This window comes from Lichenostomus cassidix, chromosome 11 (assembly GCF_008360975.1).
Source record: "Lichenostomus cassidix isolate B80296 chromosome 11, HeHo_3.0, whole genome shotgun sequence".
NCBI classification, from domain to species: domain Eukaryota; kingdom Metazoa; phylum Chordata; class Aves; order Passeriformes; family Meliphagidae; genus Lichenostomus; species Lichenostomus cassidix.
The window spans coordinates 19,347,894-19,363,674 of record NC_139492.1 but is presented as its reverse complement, the minus strand read 5'-3'; the positions used below and the strand labels follow the sequence as shown (position 1 = coordinate 19,363,674).

At 41.9% G+C, this 15,781-nt stretch overlaps 2 protein-coding genes across 8 annotated transcripts in view; one reads left to right on the top strand and one right to left on the bottom strand.

Annotated features, from left to right (window-relative positions):
* Positions 1 to 59: 59 nt before the first annotated feature.
* Positions 60 to 1,632, top strand: SS18L2 (SS18 like 2). Its single transcript, XM_085072063.1, has 3 exons — positions 60 to 212; positions 367 to 443; positions 1,080 to 1,632. Exons 1-3 carry the CDS (start codon positions 144 to 146, stop codon positions 1,165 to 1,167), a joined length of 234 nt encoding a protein of 77 aa, XP_084928189.1. The 5' UTR covers positions 60 to 143; the 3' UTR covers positions 1,168 to 1,632.
* Positions 1,633 to 2,184: 552 nt separating this feature from the next.
* The window catches only part of GARRE1 (granule associated Rac and RHOG effector 1), a 58,947-nt gene continuing 45,350 nt past the window's right edge, over positions 2,185 to 15,781 (bottom strand). For 5 of the 7 annotated variants that reach the window (XM_085072053.1, XM_085072056.1, XM_085072054.1 and 2 more), the window contains 7 exons: positions 15,022 to 15,119; positions 13,565 to 13,690; positions 12,077 to 13,068; positions 8,561 to 8,726; positions 7,553 to 7,687; positions 5,322 to 5,400; positions 2,185 to 4,918 (listed from right to left, as the gene is read on the bottom strand). In XM_085072053.1, coding sequence (XP_084928179.1) covers positions 4,604 to 4,918; positions 5,322 to 5,400; positions 7,553 to 7,687; positions 8,561 to 8,726; positions 12,077 to 13,068; positions 13,565 to 13,690; positions 15,022 to 15,119 — 1,911 coding nt within the window. In that variant the 3' untranslated portion in view covers positions 2,185 to 4,603. Of the gene's footprint in view, positions 4,919 to 5,321; positions 5,401 to 7,552; positions 7,688 to 7,839; positions 7,930 to 8,560; positions 8,727 to 12,076; positions 13,069 to 13,564; positions 13,691 to 15,021; positions 15,120 to 15,781 lie in introns of those variants that run through there. The other 2 variants (XM_085072059.1, XR_014854589.1) reach the window with 2 other exon arrangements.

Genomic DNA, 15,781 nt, shown 5'->3' with positions numbered 1-15,781 from the left:
GCTGCGCTGGGGTTCCGGGCGGGAGGCGCTGCGGCTGCGAGAGCTGGGCCGGGATCGGCGCCGCGCGGGCCCTGCTGCGCCACAGTGCGCCTGCGCGCGCCCAGGGGCGGGGCGGGGCGGGGCCGCCTCAGCCAGCGGCCGCCATGTCCGTGGCGTTCGTGCCCGAGCGGCTGCGCGGGAAGGCGGAGGTGAACCAGGACACGCTGCAGCGGGTGAGCGAAACTGGGCTGGGACTGGGCCGGGACGGAGCCGGGACTGGGCCAGACGGTGACGCGGTCCCTTCCGGCGCGGTTGGGGCAGACGCGGCCCTGCCGGCCGGGGCGGGGCGGAGGCCGGGGCGGGCGGTGACGGCGCTCTGTGCCGCAGCTGCTGGAGGAGAACGACCAGCTGATCCGGTGCATCGTGGAGTACCAGAGCAAGGGCCGCGCCACCGACTGCGTGCAGTAAGTGACCGACGCGGGCGGGCAGGGCGGAGCGCCGAGGGCCCAGGTGCCGGTAACGGGAGTGAGACGCTGCTCGAGCTCCCAGAGCTTGCCTACGGCTAAGAAGAAAATGCGTCTGGGTTACAGAGGGATTTCCCGTGAAACATTTTTAGAGATGTATAAAACACGCAGTGACCCTGCCGCCTCGGTCAGGGTGTTTGCTCAGTGTTCCTGTGGCGCCCGCTCTGCCCTCCCTGCCCGTGTGTGACAGACCGAGCGGTGTCACAACAGGGCGGCCAGACGGCGGGGGTGCAGCTCCCGAACCTGCGGGAGACACGCTGCAGCTGCTCAGACCAGGCCCGGAGGCAGCTCTGTCGTCTCTTGCTCCGCTGCCACTCTGCAGCTTTCAGGGTTGCGAGCTGAATGTGCTGCTTCCCATCGAAGTTGGGTACAGCACATGCTCTGCCACAGACTGCAGTTCAGTTTGCTGTACCGGGATTCAGAACAAGAACATGTTATGTTTCCTCTGATTTATTATTCTAGATAGCTATTTTTTTTCCCTAACTGCAAATACTGATCAGGTTACACAAGTCCAAGTATGGGTAGTTGGTTACAAAAGATCATGTCTCCCAGATGCTGTGTTTCTTCCTCCCATAGGTACCAGCATATCCTGCACAGAAACCTCATTTATTTAGCTACAATTGCTGATGCCACTCCACCCAGTACGCAGAAGCCTGTAGACTGACTGCAATACCTGGATGCGAGCAGTGCTGCTTTCAGAGGCTGTAGAAATAGTTTAGAGTGCCACTTTGAGAGCTGAGAAGGTGTGGGTTTGAAAAAACAGGTAAACAGTGATCTGTACTTCTGTGTTTAAAATGCAAATGTAATTTTCAGTGTAGTATTAGGCCAGCTTTTTCTGTTACTGTAACTAACACAGCTTAAGAGTGATAATTACCACATTCTATTTTCCCTCTGAAGAACTCAATTCAGTGTACTTCTGGGAATAGCCTGGTTGTCAGGACAGCACTATGGGAACCACAACCTCTGTAATGAGTAAGGTTCTACAATAACAAGGCAAATGTTATGCTAGGTGACTCCTACCTCCAACATGACAAAGTCAGGCATGGATTCCATACATAAAAGCAATCGACGCTTTTGTATCCTGTAACAGAAGAATTGTGCTTAATAAACTAAAGGTCTTCTTTGTAAATTATAGTCTATTCTGAATTAATATAATACATTAACAACAGTGATTTAGTGAAACAGAAATGTTAACTTTCCTAGGACTGGTGGGATTGCTGCACCAACCACTCAGCAATTACATGCAAGGGAGAAACCAAGCCTTTATTGCAACAAGGTTTTGCCCAAGTCTATCAAGGCTTTTCCTCCCTGCTTGAAATGCTCTGTAAACAAGTAAATTCTTCCATAATCAAAATGGGTTATGTGCATCCTGGGTCCTGTCAGCACTGCTGGCCAGCTGCATGCTGTGTGCTCTTATCCAGGAACGAAGAAGGCATATGGCATTCCAGTGCCACAATTAAAACAAGGCCAACTCAATAGCCTTGAGCAGAGCAGGGAGGGTGACAGTTTACTTTTTGCTTACTACCATCAAAGTTATTTACTCTGTGATTCCTAAAAGTACAAGTAGCGTGATTTTGGCAATATTCATCTGCACTACTGGTTCAAAGACCTTGCTGAGGCATTGTCTGTACCATGTTCTTTTGTGCCATCATTTGAGAAAGCAGCTTTAAAGATTGTACTGTGCATAAAGTTCATTTTTATATGATAAGAGTCAGTAAGTAGGCAGTTGACAATTTTCAAACTGTTAAATAATCCCATGTTAATGAAATAAGATCTTTGTTTACAAACCAAAGTTACAGTTTAAGGTGCTGCTCATTTTCAGCAAGGTGCATATTTTAAACAGGTATGACCTATTAAATGTATATCTTTAATAAAGCAAATAGTTTACTTTTACAGAAGCTTTAAAATACAAACTGTACAGTTCCAGTTCAGAAGCGTTAGCTATTCACAAGAAGCACTGCAATAAGGGTAAGTTAACTAAGCACCAAACCCTTGCACTTGGCAGTGTAAGTGAAGTTTAAGGGCAAGACTCATTTGCCAAGTGCAACAATTCTTAAAATTACCAGTGTTCAGAACAATCGGAAGCAAAGGACAGAGTAGCACCCACATGGTCAAAATGCAGACAAACTTTCTTTGTTTTCGCAATTCACTTACGTAGGTCCAGAAACTTGCCAGCATTTGTAACTGCAAAAACTATAGCAATCATTTTGGCACTTGTTAGAAAAAAAGTTCAAAATTAAGGTTTTCATTAACTTCCATTTTGGTCTTAGTATGAATAACCAAGTAAGTACAACCAAATTTGGGATTTAATATTAGCTCTAAACAACAAGATTTAAGAAACTCAAAACCATTCATCAAGTTAAATAACCACTAACATTTTCAGTGGAGGGTTTTCAAAATTATAGTAGTACAGACCATTAACAACTTACTGACAGAAGCCACACTGATTGTGCAAAGCACATTACTGTAAAAAGTCTATATACAGCAAACAAATCTTTGTAAACATGGTAAGTATGAAGTTTCAGAAAACATGGTGACAATATCATAAATACAGGCAACATTGGCATCCTCAAACAGCACAAAAGGTAACAATCTGGGCCTGCAAATAGAGCCCGTCACCGTACAAACAAAAAAGGTGGATGGGTTTTAAATACCCAAATGTTTAATAGTTTTAGTGTTGTGTATACTTTTTATTTATATATATATGTATATATATATATATAATGTATTTATTTTTTGGTATCTTTAGATATAGATGTACTTAGTTTGTAAAACCAAAACCAAAAAGTGTGCTTTATCTTCATTGAAAAATTATGCAGTTAGAACTAATAAACCATTTTACTAGTAGTTAACATATTAGAATGATATGACTTAAGAAAAATACAAAAATAAGATTAATACTGTCAAAACTCTTATACCAGAAAATATTGTGGTTTTTAGACTCTTTCAAAGATGAAGTATGAAAATTTAAATAAGCTCTAACTATATAAAGAATCTTCTGTAATCTCAATTCATATACAGTGGGATAGGTATACATATATTTACCATTGTTCTTCAATTTGTAAGCACCAGTCACTCTCCCCGATCCACTTTGGTTGGAAGATTATTCCAGATTCCACAGGTTCACTTAATGGCACATATTGACTGCAAATAATTACTTTATCCTTTAAAAAAAAAATAATGTTCTTTTAATTAATTGCTACACCGCATTTCAGTTTTAGTATCTTCTGAGCCAGCTCACAATTTTTAATCAACTGTAGCATCTGAAATAAGACTTTAAATAAATGCAAGTAGTCTCTTAGGCTTTGCTTTCACACAGTGCAGGAGCACCATGTGGATAATGCCTTTGGCCAAATGCAGCCGTAGGACATGGTTTGTGTGAGAACCAGGGTCACACTGTCCATACAGGTGCTTTTGGAACCAGGGTCACACTGTCCACACAGGCGCCATCTACATCAAGCAGCTCAGGTAATGTTGGCCACACAAGGCTGAGTGGTTCTGCTGATCTTCACCTAGAGAACAGAAACTGCCACAAAACTCAGTTTTGCAACTGTTTCTGCAGCAGTTCTCATTTGTGTGGCACAGGAAAAGCTGCTCTTGCACTTCATTTAGAAAAAGCTGCCGATAGGCCATAATGGAGAAGAGAATAAAAAGGCTCTACAGCTTGATCTTTATAAATTTAAACACAAACAGTGTTGAGCAAAGTGACCACTATATATTTGCTTCAACATATTCAATGTGTTTCAGTAAGATGTTTTAACTATAAATCTATATGAAAAATAGCTATAAAATACAGTGTTTCTTGTATGGTAGTCCTTCAGCAGTTCTTCTTAGAAAAAAAAAATGTCTTGAAAGTAAAGGCAATTACGCATTTTTAAAAGCATTTCTACATCACAGTTTTGGGCTGTTTCACGTACACCAAACATATTGGCCATATTTGCTCAGCACTGTAAATCAGAATTCGAGAGTTTGTCTATCTCACCCAAACCCCTTCAATCCCACATCAAGAGATAAACAGGATATAGCCAACACACAACTGTGAATCAAGGTAATACAATTTTCATTTGGCCCTGTGCTGCATTTTCCAATATGAAAAGCAGTTAGTACTGGTGCAGGTAAGATGGTCTGCGTTCGTGCTTTACTGGGAAAGATTTAAAGCCCTTGTTCATCTGTTTGTGCTGGGAAGCCTGTTGGGATTGCTGCTGCTGCTGCGCGTAGGCGAAGCTGGAGATGCCGGCTGCCGGGGTGCAGTCGCTGCCCCACATGGGCGACTGGAGCATCTGCATGGTGTCGCTCCACTGGCTCACGGGGCTGCTCATGGGGTACAGGGACGTGCTCTGGCTGGGCAGCGTGCTCGGCACAGAGGACGTGTGCTGCCACGGGGCCTTGGGAGGCCATGTTTTGGTCTTGTTATCCTGAGAAAACAGAACACTTCTTTTTTGAGACAATACTTAACATGTCACTTTATCACCTCCTTCAGATATTTTCACAAGATTAGTTTATATTTGAAAGCAGAACTAATGCATGTACATAGTACTCTCAGTTCTTGAAATATGTGCCCCTTAAACCCCATTTTTATTTACTTCAGCATGACACATTGTGGCCCCTCTAAAAAAGAAAAAGATGAGCGACTTCCAATTTTAATATTTTCAATTTGTTGACTTTGACAAAAGCATCTCATGCTACTTAAGTGCAGATGGCTTAGGTTTTCACTGAAGTAAGCAGTCTGGAGATACAGATGCTTTTCCAGTTGTTTGTGCACAGCCACCCCCAAATGCCAACAGGAGAAAGGACTAAGCAAAGCCATGCTGAGCTCACCTGACTGCGGTCATCTGCTGCAGAGAGAAGAGGAGGTGATGGCAGTGTGCTGGGTTCCTGTTCACCACTGCTGTGTTTTCTGCCCAGAAAGAGAGACACTTAGTTTTTGTTTTTAAATTACTCACCTTCATTAATCTGCCACTGGCACAGAGCATTCTGTGGTTCATTCTGTCATACCTTGTATGACAGCCACAGTACTGTTTTCAGTGCATGTGGTATCAGAAACATCAGGTTTCATGTTCTTTTTGTTCAGTACAGGTAAAAGCAGCCATACAGAAACCGATTACTGAGTCCTGTCAGGGACTTGACAGTGCACTAGTTCTTGGAGCTACAGTTTCAACATTTCTGTAGAGGTGAAAGGAAGCTGGGATAGACTTTTGGCCACTTTGAAGAAATCTACCAGAAATAGTGGTTTTTCTTCTGTTACCTGCTCTTGTGGCTGGGTGGGTTTCTTTTGGTTTCTAGGTTTTTTCAAATATCTTTTCTGAAACAGCTTTACAGACAACACAAAGGAGTGAGTTTGAGCAAGTGAAACGTCTGCTGAAGCACAGGGATTTTACTGAAGGGAAATGTTCTAACTTCAGTTTAAATTTGTGACCTAACACCTTGTTATTAAATAGAAGTCCTTCGCCACATGTGCATTCTGGAAGATTCTACTTCTTGGGTCTTTTGGTCTTGCTTTCTTTTTTAGGAGGGGGGATTAAGGGCATGGATTTAGATTAAAGCAGAATCTTTTATTTCATCCTTCCTGTTAAAAAAACCCAATCAGCATGCTCCAGTCAGGCTTCCATGGATAAGCAGCCTTTTGCAGGTCAGCTTTAGCACACTCAGCCCTTTTGCCTCCTCTCACTGCCCAGTTTTAGCTCTGGTATGTTGTCAGGCCCTCACCTATAGAACAATCTTCTTCCTGCAAGAATCAGGAGACAGTATTACTGTTACTTCAGCTGAAGTTTTAGGTCAATGAAGTACCCTCCTTGGAAACTTTTTTCCACTCTTTAGAGCGCTACATAAAGCACAGGCTCTTCTTGCTTCATGATCAATCTCTAGCTATTTACTGGCTTGGCAGGTTAATTCACCGTTATGTGTTACTGTGTTTTCCCTCCCTGCTGCTTTTTTAAAAAATACAAATAATTAGTACGTTTTCTGTGACTGTTTATGAGATGGCTCTTTTCCATTAATTTCAATTTAACATTCATTCAAGCTCAATTCTTGCTCCCTCCCTGTAAAGTCTTTGTTAAGTGTAAGGATTCAGAAAATAGCTCCTCTTTTGGTCGATTCCTTTCTGACAATCCCTATAAAAATCAGACATCCAGGTAGAATCTGTGAGAAACTGGCACTAATTTCTTCCATTCATCAAAAAGCAGACAGACAATCTTGTATCTATGTATTGACTCCAAATTATTCTGCAACTGTAAACAAAGCCAGAATATTTGGCCACTTATTTAATTTTTAGAAAAGACTGAAATATGGTTTGAGAGAACAATCCCAGACTGGAATTGGGTTGGTATTCATGCTTCACGTTGTGCCTTTTATTATTATTCTAACTATCCTCTGCTGTGGAATCACTGAGAATCACCGAGCCTCTAGCCCTTTAGAAAAGCAGAATTGCTGTAATTCATACTACTGATAAAAGTGGATTGTTCATAGTTGAAAATCCTGTCTTAGTTTTTCCATTACTGAAATTATTTACAAAGGCAATTTGGCCTCCCCTTCCTACTGTGAGAAATAAAGGACTGAGCAAGCATGTATTTCTGACTGCCAGAATGGCAGCAGCAGCCAAGGTGAGATGAGTTCACAAGTTAGCAGCAGCATCTCCCCAGTGCCCAGGAGCTGCAGCTGAGGCCAGGAAAAGCATTCACTGGCATCAAAATGCACCAGGTCAGCCCAGCAGCAGCCTGGCAGTTTGCAAAACCAATTCAACAAGGACCTTATAACACCCCAGAAGTGGCATCCAAAGGAGACTCATGGAAGGCATCAGATCTTTTCTAAACATACTGACCCTCAGTGAACAGCTGGCTGTTTGCACAGGTGCTGGTCTGTACAAGGAGAAAGCTGCTAACAAAACTCACTTCAGGAATTCCCCAGTCCACATCACCAGTGCAGTACACAAACTCATGTTTGTGTAGATTTGTCTCATTGGCAGGAGTTTCCTTTGGCTGGCTACTCAAATGAAATTATATATAAACAAAAGGAATCTTACAAAGTGGTGTATTTCTGTTCATTTTGCTCACCTCCTCTGCTTTACAGCAGCAACAAGGTCTGGCCCTGAGAACATGGAGAACAAACTGTCTCCGTTAGCTGAGGAGGTCTCATCACTTGAGCTGGCAGAGTCTCCTTGAGTACCAGACCAGCTGTTTGTCACATCACTGCAAGACAGAAGGCTGTATTAATCCTAGTATTTACAGTGACTGGTCCAGACTGCGTGCCACTGAACCTTTGTCACAGGTGAGACCTCAGAGCACAAAGAAATTTCAATACTTGGTAAAAATGTGCCAGTAATACAAATACATTCACTTACCTACTTCGGAGTGGTCACATGAACTGCTCTGTCTGTTACAGCCTCTCTATATATTTTACTATATATATTTATCAATTAGAAGTGCCTCTCCTGTTCAGGAAGGAGAAACAAGTGATGCTTGGGTTTGGAATCACTAAGCACTCAACTTTTTCACTGCAAAACTGAGCTAGAACACATAACCATCCTACTGGTTTTACGCTAGCTAGAGAGTTGCAGCTGTTACATTATGGACAAATGGACAGAGAATCCTGAAACACTTCTGTTGTAGTAAATAGTTATGATTTGGAAGAGATTAAGAACTACCAATGTACCTGTTGTGAGGTATCTGCCTTTAAGTAGCAAGATTAAGTGGCTAAAATCAGGAAACTGAATTGTCAGGTACTGCAACTTTGACAGCATCACTTTTTCATCAAAACTTCATCTTAAAATTGATTTCAAAATACTCAAAACTGTCCTGAGTGCATCTGTGCTATAAATTTGTTATTTCATCTGTTGGAGTCACAGTCGGTATCCATGCCACTCTTAAGATGACATCAAGCATGTTAGTGCCTTGGGATCAGCAAAGCAGGCAAGGCCCACATTGCACACTCTTGACAGTGAAGTGCAGCTTTCACAGATGCAGCAGCAACTGGAAAAAACAGCCAATATTCCTACATTCTGCCAAGTCTGGGTGCAAAATAAACTCATAAAACAGAAACATACAGCCTGTCCAATCTCTTACCCCTCTGTGAAATACTCAGGAAAGGGCCAGGTTTTATGAGGATCATCAGGAAGAGGCCAGTTGCCACGCGTGGTGCTTGGACGACGGACATGCTGTGCTTGCCTCTTCTGTTGCATAGCCTGGTTCACCCCAGCAACGTAGCGGGCAAACTCTGGATCAGAGCCAACTGAATGAAAGAAACCAAAAAGGCCATTGCTGACAGTCAGCTATTTCTGCTGCACTTTCAATCCTTAGGTTTGACCACACCCCACAACAAAGTAATTCCCTCCCTGACGATAAACGGCAGCCAGCGGTGAATAGGTCTTCAAGGAGCAGTGAAGAACACTGAACAGGAAATGTTTTAAGTAGATACAAAGCATCCACAGTGGATAATAATTATCACATGGAAGTACACCTGTCACTTGCATTCCATCAGGGAAAGTGTTTGTACTGTGATCATTTCTGTCCACTGAAAGGTCCAATATCCATCAGCAGACACTGATTAAACAGACAATGTACATTTAACCACACTTGGTGAAAAAGAGCAGAATAATTACTGTAGCTGATACCAGACTGCAACATGATTTCCAGCTATGTTGTGATCCTGCTTGCTTGGAGAGATCAGAACCTCAGAGGATCACATTAGAACACAGAGCCCCAAAACTGCCTCCTTCCTACAAGGATGAAACAATTTTGAAAACCGTCTAATCCTGACCTACACAGTATTTCAGAATAAGAATTATATTTACAGAAAAAGCAGTAATTTAAAAATTCTTCCATTCTTAACATGCTTTATCATGTCCCAGGCAGGCAATAAGGAGTAAGCACAGTCTTGAGCAGACACAACAAAAGCCTTAATGCAAAAGTGTTCAAATGCTACATTGATCAGAGCAAGCAATTGCTTTATTCAAAAGAATGCTGGTATGAGTCACTGTAACTGAGTTTCCACAGCTTCTCTTTCTTTTGCCTTTTTTTTCTTCCCTGAGAAAAAACTTGGCAATCTGACTGGATTTATGGAAAATGTCTAGACTACGTGCACAGTAATTGCAGTAGGAGGTACTGAGCTGCTGGCTTGCCAGTCTCAGTTTGAGACTGAGAGGGAAGACTGAAGAACATCCAACAGTCATGCACAGTGTGAAAAGCAGAAATCTCTTTCATCTGACAGCTCCTTACATTCAATATTGCACTTAGAAGATAAGTTCCCTTGTTTTCATTTGACACATCCAGAAAAGAGCTCCATGATGTTTTGCTGGATGCAATCCAAAAGACAGTGAAGAAGATAACTGTTTCCCTGTATCCTTTATTAAGCAAGGGCTATCTGAGAGCCATCCAGGAACAAAACATCCCCACTAGTGCTCGTTCTCCCTCTGAAATATCTTTATGTTTATTTAAGATGAGGTTGGAAGCCAGACAGCTCCTCAGATCTAAGAATAGAGTCTAGATGGATTCTGAAGGCCATCCAGGCTTTTTTACCAGTGGACAGCATTAAGTGTTAAAGTACTGGTATATTCAAAATAGAAACTTGTGTTAATTTTTATCTCACTAAAACATCAGGTGAACAGGCTTTTGGTAGTTTTTTACTCCGAAAAGTTGGCACTACCAACATTCATTCTGCTAGTTCTTATTGCGACATTCCTTCATCAACTTCTTAGTGATAGTAAAAGTACTACAAAATACAATTACAAAGTAATACAAAATACATCGTCCTACAAAACAAAGGAATAGTTAAGCCTTCAACATGAAAAGCCATCACTTTTGTAATTCTTAATCAGCAGTTTTGCATCTGAAAAGAGACATAATTTTCAGACTCTAAAAGTATTTATCAATAAAGTAATATGGTTTGTTTCAAATGAAAAATGTACAGTCCTAGGAAAGCCTGGAAATGAAAAATCATTTTTTGTTTTGAAGCTTTTTTACTACACTAAAGCTTAAACTGAAAATTTCTACACCACAGCTTAACCTGGCAAGTTCTGTGAAGAAAAGCTCTTTCTAGTGGAAAAATAGTAAATTGGAAGGATTTTTATGTTTGCTTGGTTTTGGTTTTTTAAATGTCAGATCCATGGAAAATACTGTTGACTTATCACTACAACTGCAGAAGTGTGTATCTTAATCCACTAAGCACCATTTATGAACGTGAGTAAGTCACCTTTTCCAAGCACCACTTTCTACATCCTTGACATTCATCAAAATGGATTGGAACATGGAACAAAACAAGTAGTTTTATGTAAAGTGAAAGGAAAATACTACAGAAATATAACAGATTCAAAATGCTGAAAATACCAGTCCTTTGCATACCTGCTTTCTTTTCCCCACACACACGTGGATTCAATGCTTGCTGAAAATAATTTTGTCTTTCCTCACAGGTTTTGATAATCCTCAAGTCTACACCCTAAGTATGTTTAAGTAAAATAATGCTTATTCAGACTTACCATTAAGCAACAACATAACTACGATGGCTATTTTTGCTGTAGAAACTCCACGAATTTATCAACTCAGTTGACAAAATAACTATCATAATTATGAGTCAAAGGAGCTGGTTTGAGACGCCTACACACTCCAAACACAGATGAGTGCGAATGAGCGCAGGAAACTGAGCCCTGCTTTGATAAAAGGTTTCTCTGTTCTCATGCTCCTCCCTCCAGGCAGTTGCCATAAATGCACACTACAACATTCCTGCAGCTGTGTTCCAGGCCAACAGAAGTTACATTTACAAGGCAGCAGCTGTGTAAGTTGTACTTAATACTACAATCAGAATCACACAATCACATCATATTCTGAGCTGCAAGAGTCCCACAATGATCATCAAGTCCAGCTCTCAAGCCAATGGCCCATATAGGGATCGAATGTTGACCTCTTGATTTCTTGCTCTGTAGCCATTAGCTTATGACTCTAAAATTTTATCTCACTTCATTTTGCGAATGAATAATTCATCTATAGTTACAATTTATTGGTGGCTTAAATGCATGTGGCAAACCTCATGGCACTTGCTCTTTAATCTCTAATCCTTTGACATCCAAGCTTTTCCCTGCAGAAACAGCTATGGGACAGGAACATGACTCCCATGGAACTGGGGAACAACAGATGGAAAACGGGGGGATATGAGAAAGATGCAACCTGGCTGTATCTCCAGATAACAAGACTGGTAAAGAACAGGAAGAAACATTTTGATGAGAGGGGAAACACCGGAGTGCAAGAGTGATTTTAAACAATTTCACATTTTTAAGAATAGGAGGAACATCATCTCTAAGTATCTTTCAATAATTTGCTCTGCTCCATATAGGAAAGGTCAGAACTACTACAACTGGGACAAGAAACAAAGAATTAGTTCCCATGTTTGCTTATTAATGAAAGCTGCTTGTACTTTAGATCACCACCTGTTAAAAAAGCAAACAGGCACACACACAAATCCCTGCTTAGTGCTGGTGAGCACCCTCACATCTGGCGAGCAACACCAGAAAACGACAGATTTTGCCAGCAATATTTCACAGTATTCTTTTAAAAAGGACCCTTACAAAAAGCATAATAAAAGACACACACCTGCAGGGTCAAAAGGCAGGATTTCTCCCAACATCCCAAACACTCCATCAGTTTGGTCACGATTTGGCCATGTGTTGTTTCTAGGTCCTTGTGGTTTCTGTCCTAACATCTCTGACATCATATTGTCCATATAGCTGCTCACAAGACCCAAGCTGTACAAATCAGAGCTTAAATCTGAAAAACCAGGATTGTTCCACTGATTTATATGAGACAATCCAGCTCCAACAGCCTGGGCTTGCTGCTGTGAAGAATTACTGAGCCATTTGGCAGGTACACGTTGCTGTGGTCCAATAGGTTGAAGCAAGTGTTGGTAATACTGCATTTGCTGCTGCTGCTTTTGGGACTGCTGCTGCTGCTGGGACAAGCCTTGCTGAGGAGGATGCAGTGGGGTGTGAGAGACAGACTGTAGCTGCTGTTGAACTGCTCCTGACTTTTGTTCTGTTGCTGTAGAGGATGCAACAGAGTTCCTTCTTTTCACCATCGGAGAAGTCTGCTGGGATTTGCCCATGTTAAAACCAGACAAGAAATCGATAACATCCTGCATTTCTTGGTCAGTTGGTAAATTCATACCTTTGTCATCCTTGCCATCATCTGGTTTGAAGAAGCTGTCCCTTCTTTCCACTAGAAACCCATTGACGAGCTGGTTATTTGTGCTCTGAACTGACTGCAGAGGATCTACAGTCCGAGGGAAATTGCCAATGTTCAGGATGTTCTGCAACCGCGCATCAACGTTACTGGGCATTTTAGCTTTCTCCTCGGAGCTGGAACTTATGAAGACATTTTTGGAAAGTGTACTGGGGATTGAGTAACTTCCCGTGTTACTTGTACTGGTGCAGGAAGTTTTTTTTGTAAACCGTGAAGTCAGTTTTGAGAATGTCTTTTGCAGACCCCCTGAAGATTTGCTTCCATTCCCCGATGGCATGTCAACTTGGCTCCCAAAGTCCAAGATTTCACGCTGTAACTGGATCTGAATACAAGGCAAAGCTTGCTCCCTGCATTAACAAAAAGCATGTATATCAAACCACCTACTACATAACTGAGTTTATACTTTGGGGGAAAACATGTATTTTGATAATAGGTAAAGAAAGAAACAACACCAAACACTGCCAAGTCCATCAGCTACTTCTTATGGTAACAAAGCAAATTATTCCTCATATTTGCAATACTTTCTATTCCTTAAATTTTAATTGTGCTTCAAGACCTAAATGGAGACCATTTTAATATAAATCAAGTATTTTTGTAAGAGAGAAGCAAATACTTTTTTACCCTTAGATTAGCTACTGGTTTGGTTTTAAGCAGCTTCCTGTTTCTCTGGATACCCCACAAGGTATCTGTGGCAATTAACAATGTCTCACTCTCAGTTTGACTCCTGTTTTTCCCTTCTGATGAGCTGGTGCTATTAAATCCCTCAGCACAGATCATTCAACTTAGTTTTTCATTCAACTCATCATTCAATGACAGCTTAGTTTAAACTAGAAAAGAATGTACCTTCCTTCCTTCCACCTGTGTGTATCAAACACAGCAGTATAGAGCACATCTACCAGCCCCAAAGTCTTCTCCGGATCCAGACTCCTCTGTAGTAAAGACATTGTTGCTGGATCTTCTTTCAGACACCTGTGATCATTAAGTTCTAATTAGAAATCAAGATGTTTACTTTTTACATTAAACAATTCTACCATATCAGTCAGAATACAGAAGGCCAATTCCTGCACTCCTGCAGAACAATGTATGAATGCCTGGGGGTTCCTGGGCTGCAGCCTGAGCAGTCTCTGCCTACTACAGAACACACAGCTAATCCACCTGTGAGGTTAAGCAGTGCAAAGTGTTGAAACCATCACTGATGAGCTCTTCAGCAGCACAGTTCAGGCACAGCAGCAAAAAACACCAAACACACAGCACCCATTTCTAGAACACAGCAAGAGCCTGACACAACCCAGCACGTGCGGACAGCCGCAATCTGGCAGGGTTCATGCGGAGGTGATTCTACATATCCAACAGCCCGGGGAAGAGGTCCCCGAGCTGGGACGGTGCGGGCTTGGGACACTTCCCTCAGCGGCCCCGCGGTACCGCCGAGCGCCAGCAGGCGGCGCTGCCCCCGTTAGCGGGGACGTTCCGGAGCACCGGGAGATGGTTTGGGCAAACAGCAAGGAGACTCCACTCCTTCCCCTGGGAAACGGCACCGGGACACTCCTCCTTCTGAGCGTGCCATCCACACCACTAGGAACACGCTGCCTCCCTGAGGAGTCAAGTGAATGAACTGTGTTGTACTGAAATTCCTAACACTGACTGCTTCAAAGTTAGAGACAAGCACCCCAGTTCCAAACCATTGCTTTGAACGGGAAGAAATCCTCACTTAACTGCAGATTAACCATTTTTCCCTAGGCAACCAACTAAACTGGTAGGAACAGCATCTCTTGGAGTCCAGAGATCCATGGTTCATGACAGTGCTTAAAAAACAGCCCAATGAAGAAAGAGCAAAGGCTCTAACATTAACTCAGCTAATTCTTGGCCTTCCTGAGCTACAGCTGGAACGTGCTGAGGCAGAGCATAACAGGAGTACTGGTAGATTATTATTTTTGAACCTTTTCTTTCATCATCAGGCTTTTACATTTTCTTCAACTCTCAATGCCCCGGCACTGCACCACTTGCCTTGCCTCCTACAGAGGCAGCTGAAGTTCAGTCTGTCAGGTATGGAGGTGTTAAACCAGTCCAGCTAGAGGAACATAAAGAGCTGTGCCATAACTGTGCACGTTCTCTCTTCCATTTGTACTGCAATAATTTTTCCCACATATCTCACACAGAATCACACACACAGTCACCACGTTGGAAGAAACCTTCAAGATCACAGAGTCCAACCCATGCCCTAACACCACCTCAACTAAACCATGGCACTGAGTGCGACACCCACATTCAGTCACAACCTGCAACACAGTATTTTTATTTACCAAGTTGATGGAACTTGCACCACAATTCTTGATCCTTCTAAACTTATCTGAGGAGCATAGGCTTCTTTATTTTCAATCTGTGCTGTGTCCACGACCACCTAGCACATAAAATGAAAATAAAAGGGAAATTATTTTAAGAATTAGTTATTTTATTACTCCTGTATAGTTAAGCTCTATTAGTCTCACCTCTCAGCCATGCTACAGGTACCAAAAAAACCAAACAAAAACAAACCAACTCACAAAATCAATCTTAAGTTTACTTCTATTTTAATATATATGTTTAATATAAAATTAGTTTAGTAAAGAAACCTGTATTTCAAGGACTGAATTCTTCTCAGTTACATCCTGTAGTAATGCACCACTATGTAGTTACCAGCTGCTTTACCTCCCTGCTGGTAGTTGTCAATGGCTCCACACAACAGCCCTCACATTTTAGAAGTTTAGCACAGTTACTACTTTAATAGCTCCCAAACACCTTCTCAGCAAAATATCTTAAATAATTTAACTGTAGTGAATAGTACAATATAGACAAGTAATATTTAGCTGGAAACGCTTCACAATTCCTAGCACACACCCCCCCTTTTTAAGGTTACAAAATTCCACACCAACATTTCTCTATTCTACCTAATTAAACTGTACTAGTATTAATTCCTGATTTCCTGAAGAAAAGTGACTGTTCAGTTGTTGAATTCTGAGTCATCACTAAGACATCATGAAGACACATGGAAAAGTCTTGAAAATCAACCCTGTGTCATGAACC

Coding starts and splice junctions, on each gene's coding strand:
- SS18L2 (XM_085072063.1), top strand. CDS start 144: ATGTCCGTGGCGTTCGTGCCCGAGCGGCTGCGCGGGAAGGCGGAGGTG. Junction 213..366: donor ACCAGGACACGCTGCAGCGG/GTGAGCGAAACT, acceptor TCTGTGCCGCAG/CTGCTGGAGGAGAACGACCA. Junction 444..1,079: donor CGCGCCACCGACTGCGTGCA/GTAAGTGACCGA, acceptor TTCCTCCCATAG/GTACCAGCATATCCTGCACA.